The 16,616-nt window shown below is 38.5% G+C and overlaps 1 protein-coding gene across 1 annotated transcript in view; it reads right to left on the reverse strand.

The window, feature by feature from the left end:
• The window catches only part of nphp4 (nephronophthisis 4), a 195,674-nt gene that overhangs the window by 83,864 nt on the left and 95,194 nt on the right, over positions 1 to 16,616 (reverse strand). Inside the window, exons 9-11 of the mRNA XM_042491381.1 lie at positions 15,662 to 15,880; positions 14,986 to 15,115; positions 8,979 to 9,031 (exon numbers count right to left, since the gene is read on the reverse strand). Coding sequence (XP_042347315.1) covers positions 8,979 to 9,031; positions 14,986 to 15,115; positions 15,662 to 15,880 — 402 coding nt within the window. The remainder of the gene's footprint in view (positions 1 to 8,978; positions 9,032 to 14,985; positions 15,116 to 15,661; positions 15,881 to 16,616) is intronic.

Genomic DNA, 16,616 nt, shown 5'->3' on the forward strand with positions numbered 1-16,616 from the left:
TCTCTCTCACACACGCACACACAAATGAACACACACCCAGAGAATACGCAGAGGCAATTAGTAGTGGCATTGCTGTGGCTGCCAATGTTCTGAACTCAGCTTGTTTGCCCTGACAGCCAAGCAGATCATCTGTTCGCTATCCAGCTTCATGGTACCTGCATGTGTGTGTGTGTGTAAGGCATTATATGTGTCTACATGTAAAGTATATTTTACCCTTTCTGTGTGATGGTTTTTTTTATGTGTGTTTGACAAAGACCTTCATGAATGTTCATGTGGCTGCTTCCTGATGGTCAGTAAGTGTGTATGTGAGGAGGAAATATAGTGACATGGAGTCAAGCTCACCATTAAAGAAAGAAAGTGAGAGGCATGTGTGGTTTGAACAGGAGAAGGAGATCCAGAGAAAAAGACTGAGAGATCACTAGAATGAAATATTGAGAGCAAGAGGTGGAATGGTAAAGCACACAAAAAAAGAGAAATATTAGAGATGCATTAAAAAGGAAGATTATCGAGTCGAAGTGGAAACTATCAGGGTTGGATGCGAGTAAATTTGAGTGATAATTGCATGTGAGCGTGACGAGAGAGAGTGAAAGGTGAGGCGGACAGAGTGAAATGCTTTAACAAAGATATGAAGTGCAGTGGGATTAAACTCTAATGAATGATAAGACAGTAAAGAAAATAAATACAAGCGGAGCAAACAGAAAATAGAAATATGGGAAGCAACAATTAAACATTTTTGACATTGACGGATTTAATTAAAATATGCTGATACTAGATTATGCAGAAATATGTTTTGATAAGCGCTCAAAAATTTGAGGGCAATATCAGATATTTCTGACCAATGTTGTGAATTAAATTATGATTATTTTTGTATATTTGTAGCCTGGAGGGAATGTAAGGAGTTACGTTTTGGAACAAGCAAAACAAACATCGTCCGTTGGTCTTTTCTGAACACAAAGACACAGCCCACGCCTAATTATTCTTCACACATCAAGGTTTTTTTCCTCAGTGACACTGGCATGCATATTAACCATGGAAAGCCATAGTTTTTAGATGTCGCCAACTCTCAGATTCAATGTTAATTAACTACAGCTCAGTAAATTTGCTGCTGACAGTCACCATTATAGCAGATGAAATCAACTGTCACTTGCTACAGCTTGTTAAGGCACTGTTAATTATGTGAGTTATGAAAATGACACTTTTCCAAATTTCTATTTCAATATTAATCATTCGGCTCCATTATGGCCAAAACAAGAAAAGGTTGATTGACTGTTGAATGTTGAATTAATCCTAATATGTGGATGTTGATATATTGTGCATGAATATGTGTATATATACACACACACACACACACACACACACACACACACACACACACATACATATATACATATATATATGTGTGTGTGTGTGTGTGTGTGTTTTTGTGCTCATATACACATGTGTATGTATATGGATGAATATCTAGTGAGAGTTTTTTGTGTCTTTTTTTGCTTTTTTTGTTCTTTCTGTTTCTGTGTAATGTAATGGATGGTGACTTTGTGGCAGTGTGCTTAGTGGTTGTGTACAGATATATACTATATAAATATATACAGTATATAGTACATATATATATATATACCACTGAACAAGATCATTTTACTTTTCATTTCTTTCAAAGGCAACATTATTTTTTTCCAATACAAACGATGACACCAGCAATATAAAAACTTGAGTGAAAAGTTGAATCTTTAAAAAATGTAAATGATTTGCAGAAAATCTTGCAATTCACTCGCGCTGGCATGGACTCTACAGGTTTGATGACCAATGTTACTGCAGCATGATTTAACAAAGACCTTTTTGTGATGCCTCAGAGTGCTTGGCTTTATCAGTCTTCAAGTGCCCCCATAAATGTTCAGTGGGGCTAAGGTCAGGTGATTGTGAAGAAAAGCCCATGAACACCTCATTCACCCATTTAAACACATACACTTGTGGCCAGGCTACCATACAAGGTACCACTTGCTACTCAGTTAACCACTCACATGCACTCACAGCCAGTATCAGGTATCAGGATATACCCACGGAGGACTGACAGAGCCATGGATCATGACACCGATCTTTCGATTATTGGACGACCCGCTCTACTTCCTGAGCCACAGCCAGTCAAGTAGTTCTTGCAAGTGTTTAAGGTTCCATTCATTGGTCCCTTAGAAACCTTTAGTCTAGCCATAATTTAATTTTGAGAAAGCCTCTCTTCGCTGAGAATAACAATTTGACTTCTGGAACTTTCACTTCGTTCTGTTGTTTCCCACTACCATAATGATACTAAGTAAGCAATGATCTGCTGGAAACTTGAGACACAGCCATATCTATAACAAGTGAACATTCTGCTTATTCTTATTCAAGTATGAACTTTTCTATATATTACGCATACTGGCTTTACTAGTATTACCTAAAATTCACTCCAAAACCTCCAAAAAACACATATCATCCTCACTAAGGTTTGTAGGATGGATGATTGTTAACAGGTAATAATGTGAATCCATTTGGCATAGAAATCACTTCTACTAATGTTTCCAATTCCACAAATTAAAAGGTACATTGCAGAAAAGTAATTATGTCCCTCTTAATGTTTTGTGACTGGTTATCAAAATGAGCTGGTTATTTTAAGTTTCAAATTACACAAACAGAGGTGCAATTACACCTCCTCATCTTGAACCGCACAAAATGATCAGCCAGCTCTCAAAAGCAATACAATGGTTTCCATTCAGATTTTCCAAAACTAGACTACAAAACCCACATGCTGGCAAAACTATGCATAATATGTAGTTGCATCTGATTTACAGCTAATGAATGTAAAGCAGCAAACTAACTTGAGGTACTTTCCTCCCAAAAAAATCACTGAGGTAGCAGTAAGGGGTTGAGCTGTCATATGAAAAACACCAGCATGAACAACAATCATTGTAAACTGTGATAAATATTCATGCTAAAAAAATTTTTTTTTTTTAAATTAAATGTATTGCTGAAATATCTACATCACTTACCATTTACTTTATAGCATGAGTTTCCACAACATGATTCTGATATTCACCCCTTTACTTTCTAGAGTTTATACAGAGGGATTCACGCACAGCAATAAAGGCTAGACTGCTAAAATAGAATCACACAATAAAAAATGCCAGGAATCTTTAATCCTATTCTTTTGAGAATACATTTGATACAAGGCATGAAGTACCTCTGCACAAACGAGAGCTGTAAAAATGAGGTCTGACTGAGTCAGTGCCAGCTGCCAAAAAGCCCTCTGCCAGCAACAAACTGAAACACGGCCTCACCTCCGGCCCACGGACTACAAGACCACCTGGGTCGACAGAACACGAGCACGACCCTGAAACATGACCGCAGCCCGATGCGAGGAATCATCATCAACACGGGCAAACAAACTCAGCTGCTCTCCCAAATGTTGGCTATAAATACCACAAGATCCTTAGCATTCTGCACAGCGGCAAACCGAGAGTGTCAAGGATCAATAATTTATGCAAGCAAGAGAAAGTTGTCAGATCCAACAATGCCTACAGACAGAGCCGGAGCGCACGGCGTGTTTACAGAGCCATTTCAGAGAAGGATGCCATTGATTAATCAGCGCTTGACAGTCATGTTGAAGAGCAGAGAATTCTTCTTTTTTTTTCTTGAACAGGCAAAATCATTTTAGGATTGGAACAAGTGTATTTTTATAACAGTATCTTTAAAAGGGGAGAAGACAGAGAGACAGGGAGAGACACAGAGACTATTTGTGAATTTTGCAGCAACACTGGAGTCGTGATGAATTGCACGGTGACTGCCAGCAGCAGTGGCATGTCTTCACACAGTGTTTTCGGTCTCCATTCTTTATGCAGAATCCTGGATAGCCATCAGATACATGTCTATGCTGTGCACAGTGAGCAGCCAGGGCACTAATGAGTGCTGTTTTACACCCTTATTTCCTAAATATGAGTTTATTATCGACGATTTTATTATCAGATACATTTGCTGTAAACTTAAAGCAGCTGTTGGCAATTTTTTGGCCACTTGAAAGCATTGGAACAATTTGGAAACATCTGCAACTCCTTACTGCATGTTAGCTAATCTTTGTCTATTTACACATTCAGCAGACAAACAGGAACATTAGCATTTATTTCATGAGATAACTAACAAATGTAATTCATATTTTGACTCTTATTTTTTCTTTGCTTTGTTATGGTTTCCACCAATTCCTGACTTTTTAGCTGCTGAGTATTTAACTCACTTCACCAGATAGTCACCATTTCACTTACTTGCTTAATAACTTTATTTATAAACATTCATGCCAATAAAGCAAATTGAATTTAATTGAATTAATTTACTTATTTTATTTTATTTTTTTTGCTGTTTTTGGACATTAGATGTTTGACAGTAGTATTTACAGGCAGGAAAACCAAAACACTGAGCTATCTGAGGCTAAAAAGAACTCTTTCATATTTCACATATATCAAATGGATTACATCATGTTCAAATTAAAAATAAAGCAAAAAAGTGCAGTCTAAATGCGAGACCATTGAAGCCTTTGAAACTTGGATTGAGATTAGATTCCATGTGCTGAGTTCAGATACCTTTCCCAGGCTTTTAAACCTTTGAATCATGAGCAAATCGGTTTGATTTCTTTCAGAAACATGGGAAAAAAGGCAATCAGCAATTTGACGCAAAATGCCAGACAAACTGCGAAAAAATAAGTAAAAGTTAACAAGAAAATGACTGGAAAATTAGCTACAAAAGAGAGAGAAAGAGAGAGAAAATCATTTGAACATTATCAAAAAACTAAGGGTAAAATAACAAGAAAACTGTTTATAAATTATCAGAAATAATAGTTATTTTTATGTATTGTTTTTATTTTATTTTAGCACATAGTTCAGGTCATTTCATGTTTGTTTGTTTTTCTTTTAATTCCTTTTTTTGTTTTTGTTTTCTTTTGTTTCAGGTAAATTTTTTTTCTTGCTTATTTTGGGGTCTTTGTTTTCTTTTTAGCTGCTTGTTGCCTGCTTTCCATGTTTTTGAAAGAAATCAAGGGTTAACTTTTTAATAAAGAATTAAAATGTGTAAGACAGGGGATATAGTGGCATCTCATGATGAGGATTGCAGATTGCAACCAGATGAAATTTGTCCCAGTTAGGTTTCATGATTCATTGTTCAGGAGGTTCTTCCCGGGGAAGAATTATTCGCAGACATCACTCCCTCCCCAAAACAAATGGACCCAGTGATTTAAATAAGTGATTAGTGATTTGAATAAAGCAGTTTCATGTTATAAATCAGTGTATGTCAGTGTATATCTGGCATCTGAAATGGGTGGCTGGCCCACCACATGCTAAGTTGTGCTCCCCTTTTTTCTATGATAACATAAGATCCAGATGTTCACGAGGTTTTTATCATGAGCCGAATTATCCACAAACACTAAATGATGCAGTTTGAAGTTACAATGTAGTAGTTTTCCAAAGCTGCATGTCGTTGATGAGCTGATAACTACGGTGGCCAACACAAAAACGCAAAATGTGAAACACGAAACCAGAAACTCAAAACACCAAAACGAAACATGAGTGGCCCTGTTTGAAGCCGTAGTTGGTTGGTCCCTTCTAGGCTATTGTAGAAATATGAGGGTGAACATGGCAATCTCCATAAACAACAACCTGCTCTGTATATAAATAGCTCATTCTAAGGAAGCAAATACAAATACACCCAAATTCTTATTTTCCGATGATTAAATAGCAAACAGTTATTATATTATATTCCATTTCGGCCAATATATCCTCCTTAATCCTAAACACTTGGCCTTTATAAGAAAAAATAGCTTTATAAACCCACCCTCAATTTAATACCTACAGTCATAATCCATCTGGTATGACCAGTGGCTTATGGTAGCTAATGTGAGAAAACTTTCAATAGGAACTACCATGAAAGTAACAAAATAAGTCCGTTTCCAGATTTCATTTGCTTATGGTTCCACTCCAGTTACTCTCAGTAAGGTTGCCTAATGATGATGTCTTTGAATTGTGTGAGCTATTATGCTGTAATTGCTACTTGTGGCCACTGTTTTTGCAATATTCATGCTTTAAATATTTTTTTTTCCTCCTTATAATTTGTGCTTCACCTTGGGTGCAAATTTAATTGCTTGCTCCTTTTGGGAAAATGTGGTTGAAAGGTGACCCTTAAACCTTGAAAATATTTTCTATAAACATCTACTAATTGGTGGTGGAAAGACTCTGAGAGTCATTCGAACAAAAACACACATTGGAAATAACATATTTTCCTTTCACATTCATTCTGCCTGTTTGATAGACCAGATGTTTTGGGAATTGAGAGATAAAAAAAGACTGTACATGCCCAGTGGTACACCCCACTAAGCACCATCATTTTCTAATGTCATCCCCAAAGGGCTGCCCAGTATGACCACAGTCGTCTCTTGTTAACCACTGGGAGCTGCCCACTTACAGGCTTTCACCGCCTTCACTGTTTAATCAAAATAAGGGTCGATTTGTAGAGTTCATGGGTGCTGCGCTCCCACAGCTCCCGGTCCCTGTTGGTTTGACGATACAGACCGCGGCTCATTTTGGCCCCAAGAGCTGACACTGAAACAGACCTGATCTCTCTCCTCCTCTGCTCTGTGGCACAATATTAGTCTGTGTGTGTGTGTGTGTGTGTGTGTGTGTGTGTGTGTGTGTGTGTGTATGTGTCCCTGCCCTCATACTGAGAGAACAGCATCCATCACAACTCCCAGACTCCACTGGCATCTCCGCTCAGGCTGAAGGATGATGGTAACGGTAGCTTAGCTCAGTCAGGATGAACAGACATATCAAATACACACACAGCAACACACACTGTTGGTACATATGGTTGATGCCGGGAATTTTTTTTATTTTTAAGAAAAGGATGTGAGTCAGTCAATGTCGCCCACCTCAGATACAACGGGTGGATGGTTATGGTGCAGTTAAATTTATGACATAGTTATTGTAGAATTGATCAGTGCTATATCAGTTGCCTGCGGGACGCCTCTAACATACACTGATGCTAATGTGACATTTAATCTGACTTAATGCAAATAGGCGTTATTATCATCATCACTATGTCTCCTATTTCCCAGGTTTCTGTGCTGATTTAACCACTCCTTGATAGACACACACAGATATCTTGTTGTCTTTCACCAAGAATAACATTTTCAGACGCATACCCACACACTTCCATTCCTCCCTTGCCAAGCCAACGGCATACATAATCAGTAAAACTCTGGCTGCACGATGTTTTAATAGACCCAACCTTTCTAGAATCTCACTCAGGTGAGTCAAAAGATTAAACAATGCCAATTATGCTTCCTGATTACGTTATTGCTGAGAGATCTGGGACAGATAATGCATTTTTCATGACATTTTTTAAAAAACGCATACATGCTTGACCTGCAATTCCTGTCGACAAACCAGACACAGCATGACTGCAGGTTAGTCAAGATTTATGAGCTTTGTCTAAATGGCATGGAAGGGTAGCTGTATCTGTGTGGAGGGAACTGCTAGAGGGGCTTCCTGATCCTGTCATCCAGCCAGGAATCACTCCAGGTCAGCTGCTAACTGGATCCATTCATATCGCTGAGTACAGACAAGAGCCAGGTAACGTTTGCACACTTTAATAATGTCTCTTCACTCAGCAGAAAAGTGAGAGAAAAGACACATTTCATCACTGCGCCATGATCGGGGTCAAGAACAACAATACTACTTTGAGCATGCAGCATTCATGTCTTTTCTTTCAATTACTGATCTTTGTATATAACAGTTTTGAGCATTCAACAGCACATCAGCAGCGTGAAATGAAGTCTATTTTGTGAAACAACTGCACTAGAACTTTTTTTTCCAGATACCTATGTCACACTGTTTACTATTTACGTTTTTAATTAACACCTGAACAAGAGGCAAGACATTTGCAACTTCACAGTGTCATGTGTAAAGAGTCTAAAGCTGGTCTAAATCTGCTCTGAATACATTATCACATAGGAATCATACTGAAAGGATCAAAATGCAATTCTACTGAGCAAGTGAAATTTGATTCTTGCTTTTACATGCAGATATACAGTAAAAAACAGCTGTAAAGTAGGCCACCACTGAGGAAGCTAATTATGTATTATCAATACATAAAGCAATTTTATCACTATTATTATTTCATTATTTAGTAGATGAAATGTCATCATAATATGTCAAATACCATACAAAACAGGGCTGCAACTGTATTACATGTTCACGGTACAATAACTGTCTGAAAATATCATGGTTTCACAGTATGTGCACATTCTTGTGAACGCCTTGAGGGAATTTGTTCAAATTTGACACAAACATTCACTCGGACTAAATGATGAACTGATTTGATTTTTGTAGTCATAGGTCAAAGGTCAAGGTCCCTGTGACCTCATCCGTCTTATTTTTGTGAGCACAATATCTCAAGAACACCTTAGACAGCAGACAGACAATGTTAGTGACTTGCTTTAGAAGAAAGCCAGACATTTAGCAGCTAGTCAAATAGACCGAAACAGAGGAAAGGAGAGGGAACACTATATTAATAGGACAGGAACACAGTTCTAAATGACTGTTAATCTTGTCTGGTGGATGTGTAAATAGACTACTTGTCTAGACTATTTGTCAGCCGTAACTTCATGAGATGGTAATATGTCAGTTGTTTTATTTTCAGCTTGTTCCGCTGCTCTAAGTGGCCAAAAAAGCAAATGAAAATCCCATAATACAGTTTTAAGTGACAGGTGATTAGCACAGGTTATCCTGCATGGACAGACTGATTGCAGGAGAGAATTTTTTAACCAAAGCAGCAAAAATGCTTGCTGTGTAGACTTGGATTCAGTGGGGGAAAAAAAGAAACATCACACACCTTTTTGTCACAGCACTAGCTGTTTTAGCACTTAGGGTTTAGTCAGTACTTTAAGCTGTGTAGGTGACAAGGTATCTTACCCCGGGGCCTTGAGGAGATTCTGGAGGAGAAGCTGGTGGAATATGTTTTTGAGCTGGAAAACAAAAGCAAAACAAAAGTAGATTAAGACAAAAAACGAACAGTACATCCGCCTTTTAAAGCGTAAACTAAGCGTACGCATGAAATAAGTTTAGCAGTTATCCCTTTCATGTATTGTGCATCACCTCGCCATGTACAAACAACACCAGTTCAATTTTTAACAAGCTCAATCATCAACATGTCTTCCTTATGCTCTGTGTACCGGCCAGCACTGTTAATTATATAGTGTAGTCAGACTTTTAACCCGTTGAAACCTGAGCAAACTGGCTTCATTTCTATCGAAAACATGAGAAGAAGGCAGAGAGCAACAAAAGAAGAAATGACCAAAAAATAAGCAAGAAACTGTTAAAAAAAAAACCAAGAAAATCACCTGAAATGTGTTAAATAAATGTGTATATATATTAGTGCTGGGCATAGATTAATTTTTTTAATCTAGATTAATCTCACTGCAATCCTGTAGTTAATCTAAATTAATCTAGATTAAAATTATAGATTTGAATTTTGCCAAAGACATTCAAAATAATATCTATCTATCTAAATGATGAAAATGCATCACAAAATGCTTGAGAAAGCTGTTCAACTATAATATTTGGTAAAGAAAAATAATGTTCCATAAGATTTACTTTGGTGTTTAACTTTTTTTTGTGTTGTTAAACACAGACATTTAGGAACACAGGTTCTGTCTCCACGTGGAAAAAGCTTTTTCCTGCTAACTGGAATGAACAGCAGAGGGCGCAGCCTCTGATAACATGACCCTAACTGAACTGTGGGCCTACATTAGAGGTCATGAAGAAGACCATTAACAGTCAGCAGCTTTGTGACACGGTTTGAGCCAATCACTCCAGTCACTCAGGCAGACCAGCTTCCGCCTTGTTCACGCCCCCTCCGTGTAATTCGACCAGGTATACATCCGCGCTTAAACAACAAAGTGAAATTGGTGCCTTGCTCACTGTATAGACCTTACATCTCCGCTGGTAAATGTGTTTCACCTCATTAGCTGGACTGAAGTGCAGTTGGCCGTTTATTTGTGATCAATGAGCGGCCTGCCTGACAGCTGAGCGAACTAGCAGATGTACAAGAGGCGGATACAAGCACCTAAGACACCGCAGATTGAGAAAGAATGCATTTAAATATGCAAAGATGATGCATCATTAACATTCATTAATGAGCATCTGTGTCAAAACAGCAAGATTGCCTCCATATTTTACCCCTCTCAGTTGATCATTAGAAGCCGTGAATGATGTGAGATGGCCATGTAAACAGGGATTCTGTTGCTAAACTGTAGATTAATGAAAATGTATGGACCTGACAAGATTTCCCACCCTTGTGTTGACGTCCATCATGATTAACTTAGAGGTTTCCTTGTGTCTTCACCATGCATTAACTCTCCTGTTCAGATCCTTTGTTCCATCCATTCACCACCATCTGACCTCCCCTGCCCACCCGCACACCTGTTCTCACTTCCCCATCAGTCCACTGGCGTATATACCTCCCCACTTCCATTTATTCCCCGCCACATCATCTACTGTCCTTCTGCCTCAGGCTGCATTCATACCAAATCAGGCATTGCCATTGATTAGCCGCAGGGTTGTGCAGCAGTGTGAGATGGCCCATTTGTGAGGGAGGGAAGGTTGTAGACTACCTATAGAAAGCCAATTTCACCATCCCAGTGACCGTGTATTTGTCTTTAATAAGTTTCTTTATGGTTGCTGAAAAGATCTGTAAAATTCCATTTTATTACTGTTATTGTAGTATCTTTACTGCCAGAAAAGACACACATGCAAACACACACTGGTTCTTTTAATCACTATAATATATAATGAAATAAAGAAACTGTATAACTTGTTTCCATGGTCCACAGGCATCTTTCGACCTGATAGCCGGTTACATGACTGCTCATTGCAGTGTGACATCAGGTTGCGTTTCTCCAAAAGCTGATTCTGTTTCAACTATCACTGCAGGCCTCTGTGGGGTTTTTTTCATGCATCCTTTAGACGTACTACCTACATGCACATTGAAGTCAATGGGAGGACTAGCAATTTTGCTGCAACACTTGATTTTTGATTTTAGTTCCAGGCATTTTCTCTGCCTGCCTGAGTTTTAGCTGTTATGACCCTCAGCCTGCCTTTTGAACTCCTGCTCTTTCGCCTGATCCACCTGTTGGATAAGTTTGCCTCATATAAGAGGTTACGGGTGGCTTGTTTTTTATTTTCTATCCAATGGCTGATTCAGAGGTTGTGAAGCTCAGTGATCTTTGCAAATTAATAAATATACATGCATCAAATACACAAATTATATATTTCAGACTAAGGTGCAGCAAGATACCTGTTTCAAGGTATACCCCGATATAAAAACTGAAAGTAGGACAGAAGGATGGACAGATGGACGGACCAACCGACCGACCAATAAGGTGGGTTAAAACAAGTAATGGAACAGCTAGAACAGTTTTGTAAGTTCAGAAAATTACATCATTTGATTGAAATGCAGCATTTAAAACCAGGAAAAGACAACACTTGTGATATTTGTCTCATATCATTACATTGATATAATGTTGATATATTGCCAATTCCTTCAACCATCTGGCTATGAATTTCATATTATCTAAATAAGCTATCTGCAATGGAAAGCAGCACACATACTGGAATGTCTGTGTGCCCCTCCACACAAACACATGCACACACAAAAACAAAAAAAAAAACAAAAACAAAGTCAAGGATGATTAAAGCTCTGAAATCAAAGAATGACAGAGATTCATGATATCATTCTCTTTTGAACACTAGCCCAAATCATTCAGGCTTCTTGGGCGATCCTCTGAGGACACTTGAACACTGATTAAAATGTCATTAATAGACTTTTCCAAAAGCTTTCTCTACACGCCCATGAAGTAGGCCCTGATCAACGCTATTCTTCTCTCCCAAGATAAGTTAACAGCATCATTAGTGGGGAAATCATCGAGTATACGACCGGGGTCCACTCAAGTTCTCTGTGCTGTCACAGGGATTGAGTGGCTGTGTGTAGTGTTTACTACACTTTTAATCAATTCACTGACAGACACAGAGCAAATCAGCAGTTTGGGTTTCAGTTAGAGATGCAGACAGTGGCACATCATTTATCTTTGGCTGTGAGCAGTATGTGGAATATTTAATCAGAACTTTGTTTCAGTGGGAGGCCTCTTTAAAGCTCCGGGTTCAGGAGTTATTTTTGGAAGGATATCGTGGAACGGTCATGCTTAATTGGGAGCGACGGAATAAAAATGCCTCTGTTGGAAAAATTCAGCAGCATACGCTGATAACAACCTTAAATCTGAAGGGAAAAAAACAGGGACTTGGTTCAGGTTTATTTTCACATTCTTAATCACTGCACTTATAGAAAGCAAAGAACAGCCAATATGTGTGCTGACAAAAATGTATTTTAAATGCACACTGAAGCTGCTCTGCAACAATGATCCCACTTGTATGGATAAACAATATGTCATTGTCACTGGGATTCTTGTAATTGAGCCCTAGAAAGTTTTTTTCAGAAACTTTCTGATTTTCCTCCACAACAAAACAAAGTGCATGCAGGTTTGGAAAATTCTGAGAATCAAAGTTGGTTATAAAGGACAGCAAAACAGTGGGAAATCACACTCTGAAATACAATCAATACTTCAAGCCGGTATGATTGTACATATTCACACTCAGGAGAACCAGGGTTTGTCTTACAAAGCAGGATTAGGACTTCAGCTGGATGGTGAAAACACAAAACCCTCTTGAATCTGTATTTCCAGGCTTCCTTTTCATTCCAAATACTTCAACAAGATTCTGCGCAGACCTCTTTAAGCTTGAGGGAACACTGGCCTTTCTTTGTGGGATTACAACCCACAAGTACAAGTGGTTTCTACTGTATGCCAAAACATGGATAAGTAATCACACAAAAAGTTAAATGGCCAAAATCTCACTGCAGTTAACCACTGGATCAAAAGGTGGTTTACAGGGGTTGGGGAGAAAAAAGTAAAACAGCACAGTATGGCAATATTTTGCATGGTAATATTATATCGATGCAGGGACTTCAAGTATCAATACTTTTAGACACAAATTCAACTTTTGGCAGCCTACTAGAAAAATAAAATAATTTCTTTTCAGTCAACTTGATACATTTTGCTGCAATAAAAAATGATTAAAGTAAGATGAACAGACTAGAAAACAGACCCTATCTTATAAGATAAAACAGATTTTGACAAAGTTTTCCTTTGGGGATATAATTTGCAGTTGAAAAGGAAATAAATCAAATACATGTTATTGCAATAATCGGCAAAGCACAAAAAGTTTAAAATCGCAATAATATTGTATCGTGACGTAAGTGTGGATTGGTGAATAAATGTGAACATCTAAGTGAAGGCTGTAAATGGGAGAGAATTCCTAAGGTTAAGAATAAATGCCCATGTTCAAACTAGAAAATATTTGCTGCTAGTGTTTTAGTGACATTATATTATTTAAGTACAAATAGTACTTTACATGCTTTAATATTTGCTTTTCATGAAGAGGAAGAAACTGAATTAGCAAACAAAGAGCAAGAAATAATTAAGAAATGAAGAAATTAAAATAAGAAATAGGAAAATAATGAGCTATGGACTGAGGCCTAACTCCATGTGTTAGTCCTATTGCATCACCTTAAAAGGATAATTCAGGTTTCTTTTTAATATAAATATATTTATAGGTTTATTACAACTTTATTTTTTTCTAATGTCAGCCATCATTCCTATGATTTCTCATGAAAACATCATATTACAAAAAACACATGCCATGCAACAATGTTCCAGACTAACAGCTTTGAGTGTATGTCGTCTTTAAACTAAGTATTGGACAAATACTGATACAACATAGAAAATGGGAAATTTTTCTATCAGATAATAGTGCTGTAACAAATATCTGGGTATCACGAAAATGAGTATTTGGAGGGGGGCATGAACTAGTATACCACAATTTTTAGCAATCCTATTGGCACATTACAATACAAAACATAAATATCAACTTGGGGGTGCAAGAGAAAAAGCTAGGGAGTAATTGAATAGGATTCATCCTCGGGGAGCCATGACTGTTGGCAGTTTGTTTTGTAGATGTAGGGATATTTCATTGGATAAATTAAAAATCTGATATGCTGGTGGTGCCACAAGAAAAGCTGAAGGGTTTCCAAAGTTATTGGGATTCGCCCTATGGACACCATGACACAAAATTCCTGGCAATTCAGGTATTCCAGTCCAGACTAAAGCAGTGGACTGACTGACAGGCCAACATTACCATTCATACTGTCAAAGACTTGAATAGGATACTGAATCATTTTGGCACAGGTACTAGGTATCACTGACTAAAAATAAATAACACTATCACAATTCACCTTTAAAAGCCCAATTTATTCAGTATCTAAAGAGTGACAATAAGATGTGTGAATCTGTTGTCTACGTACAGGCCAAAGTTCCCCTCTCAGAGCAGACACGAGCATGAAGACACAAAGTCAGTCTTGTTCAAGATCAAGAGGCCCTAATGGACTGCCAAAGTCTTCTCCAAGCACTTTGAGTTTATCCCTTTATTCCCTTCAGACCTCAATCATGAAGCGTGCTAATCATGCAGAGAGCAGGTGGTGCAATTGAGATAACACTGCAGAGGTGGGGGCTGCATCACATGCAGAGGACAGGCTGTTTCTGTGCTTGTTGCTTAGAACTTTGGCTGATTACACCTGGGTGTTGCCGCACACCTGAGGTGTGCCCAGAAAACAATTTGCAGAAACAGACCACACACTTTCCGTTCCAATAAAGAAGAAAGAGAAACAAAACTGTGGGTTCTTTTTCAGCAGTAAAGAGCCTCTCAAATCCACCTTGGAGGAAAACTCTTCATATTAGCGTGCCCCTTTTCCTTTCCAAGTAATTAATTTATGTGCTTAAAAAGTCATTATGGGTTACACGATGATATTTACCCTGTGAAGGTGATGAAGGTGATCTTCTCTGATGTGACACATCCCCCTGCTTTGTCCTCAGAGACGCCTTTGGGCTCGATGCCTTCCTTTCCAGACTGGACGACAGCCGAAACGTTATGGTATCCTCCGCCTCCGTGAGAGGAAAAAGTTTCACACATTTCAGTAACACAAAAAAAAGCTGTTAGAGAACTAACAGTTCACATTGTGTAATGGAGAACACAACTGGAATGAATGAGATAGCAGACAGAAGAGGGAGATATGTGCCGGTGACATGTAGTTATTTTCTAATATCTTAGCTGTGTGAAAATTCACAGCTAAGGTGTGAAAAGTGAAGTCACCACAGGATGACGACTTTTGCACCCTTTGGAATGTTTGATATCGTCACTGAAAATATGTGACTTGAAGACAATTAGTCTCCTACAAGTGTGCTGTAAACTGTGATGATGATTTACAATGCAGAGCTTTAATGGATGATGTCATCTGACCTGAGGACATGCCAATAAAGACAATCTTAATGCACCACATAATGCCCAAAAAACAATTTAGGTAATGCAAAAGCTTTAGTCTTCAGGGAAACATCTGTGGGAGTGCTGAAAACAGCACCTTGTTTTAACACCTTTCAACACTTTCTTTACATTCTGTTCCTTCGACAAAGACATGTGTGCTATTGTGCTACCTGAGCTGTGCCTGCAGCTGAGAGTGGTGCAGGGCTCTGAGTTTTGGCAGACATCTCTGTGCTGTAGACCATGACTCCGTGAGGGTTTGGCTTTGCACCTCCTTGCAGAACAAGCTGTATTTCTTCCCCCTTCCAGTCAGCTGGCTCCTGGAAGGGGCACCAAATCCCCCAACGGAGGCACTGCAAGAAGGCCGCTCGGGATGTGGAGGTGGCAGACAGCTGTGTGATGGAAAAAGATACCAGATCAGAGGGCGTACCGACCCTGACATGATTATTATTCATTTTGTATACAGAAACAACCTTGATTAACCTTTTCATAACTCCACAGAGAATTATAATAGTTTAAGTAACATAGAAGTCTTAGTTGTACTTGTTTTCTACTTTCACACCTGGCCTGCACTTCTACTCCAACATGCCCATGATGGTGGTTGAATATTTGAATTTTTCATCAGTTTGCATTAGCAAGTATGGATTTAGGGAAACATTTGCTTTAAATGGGGTGTTCGGGTTTTTTTGAGGTGGGGCTGTATGTGGTTAGTGTATTACCTATAATAGATAGCTGTCAGCACGTTCCCTTTTTTGGGGAAAAAGACGAAATTAGCATCCCGGAAGCTGAGCAATGCATTGCACACAGCTGACCTTTGGCGTGACACAGTGAGTGACAAAGTGAGCAGCACAGCATACAGAAGTTATATGCTTGACAAAATGTGGCACCAAAGGAAAGGGTTGTCTGATGGCAAGGTATAACTGTTAAAATATTCTCAATATAGCATACATTTAGCCTTTTTTATGTGGCTAAAATACATTTTGCTGCTAACTCTAATCCACAGCAATGCATTGCTGAGCTTCTGGGGCTTTAGTCCCATCAATTTCTCCAAACAGGGAGACATTAGCCACTCATGCCTGGTTAACTAGTTCCCTGCAGTAACAATTTTATTTCCAAGACCAAGTTTAG

This window comes from Plectropomus leopardus, chromosome 8 (assembly GCF_008729295.1).
Source record: "Plectropomus leopardus isolate mb chromosome 8, YSFRI_Pleo_2.0, whole genome shotgun sequence".
Taxonomy (NCBI): Eukaryota; Metazoa; Chordata; class Actinopteri; order Perciformes; family Serranidae; genus Plectropomus; species Plectropomus leopardus.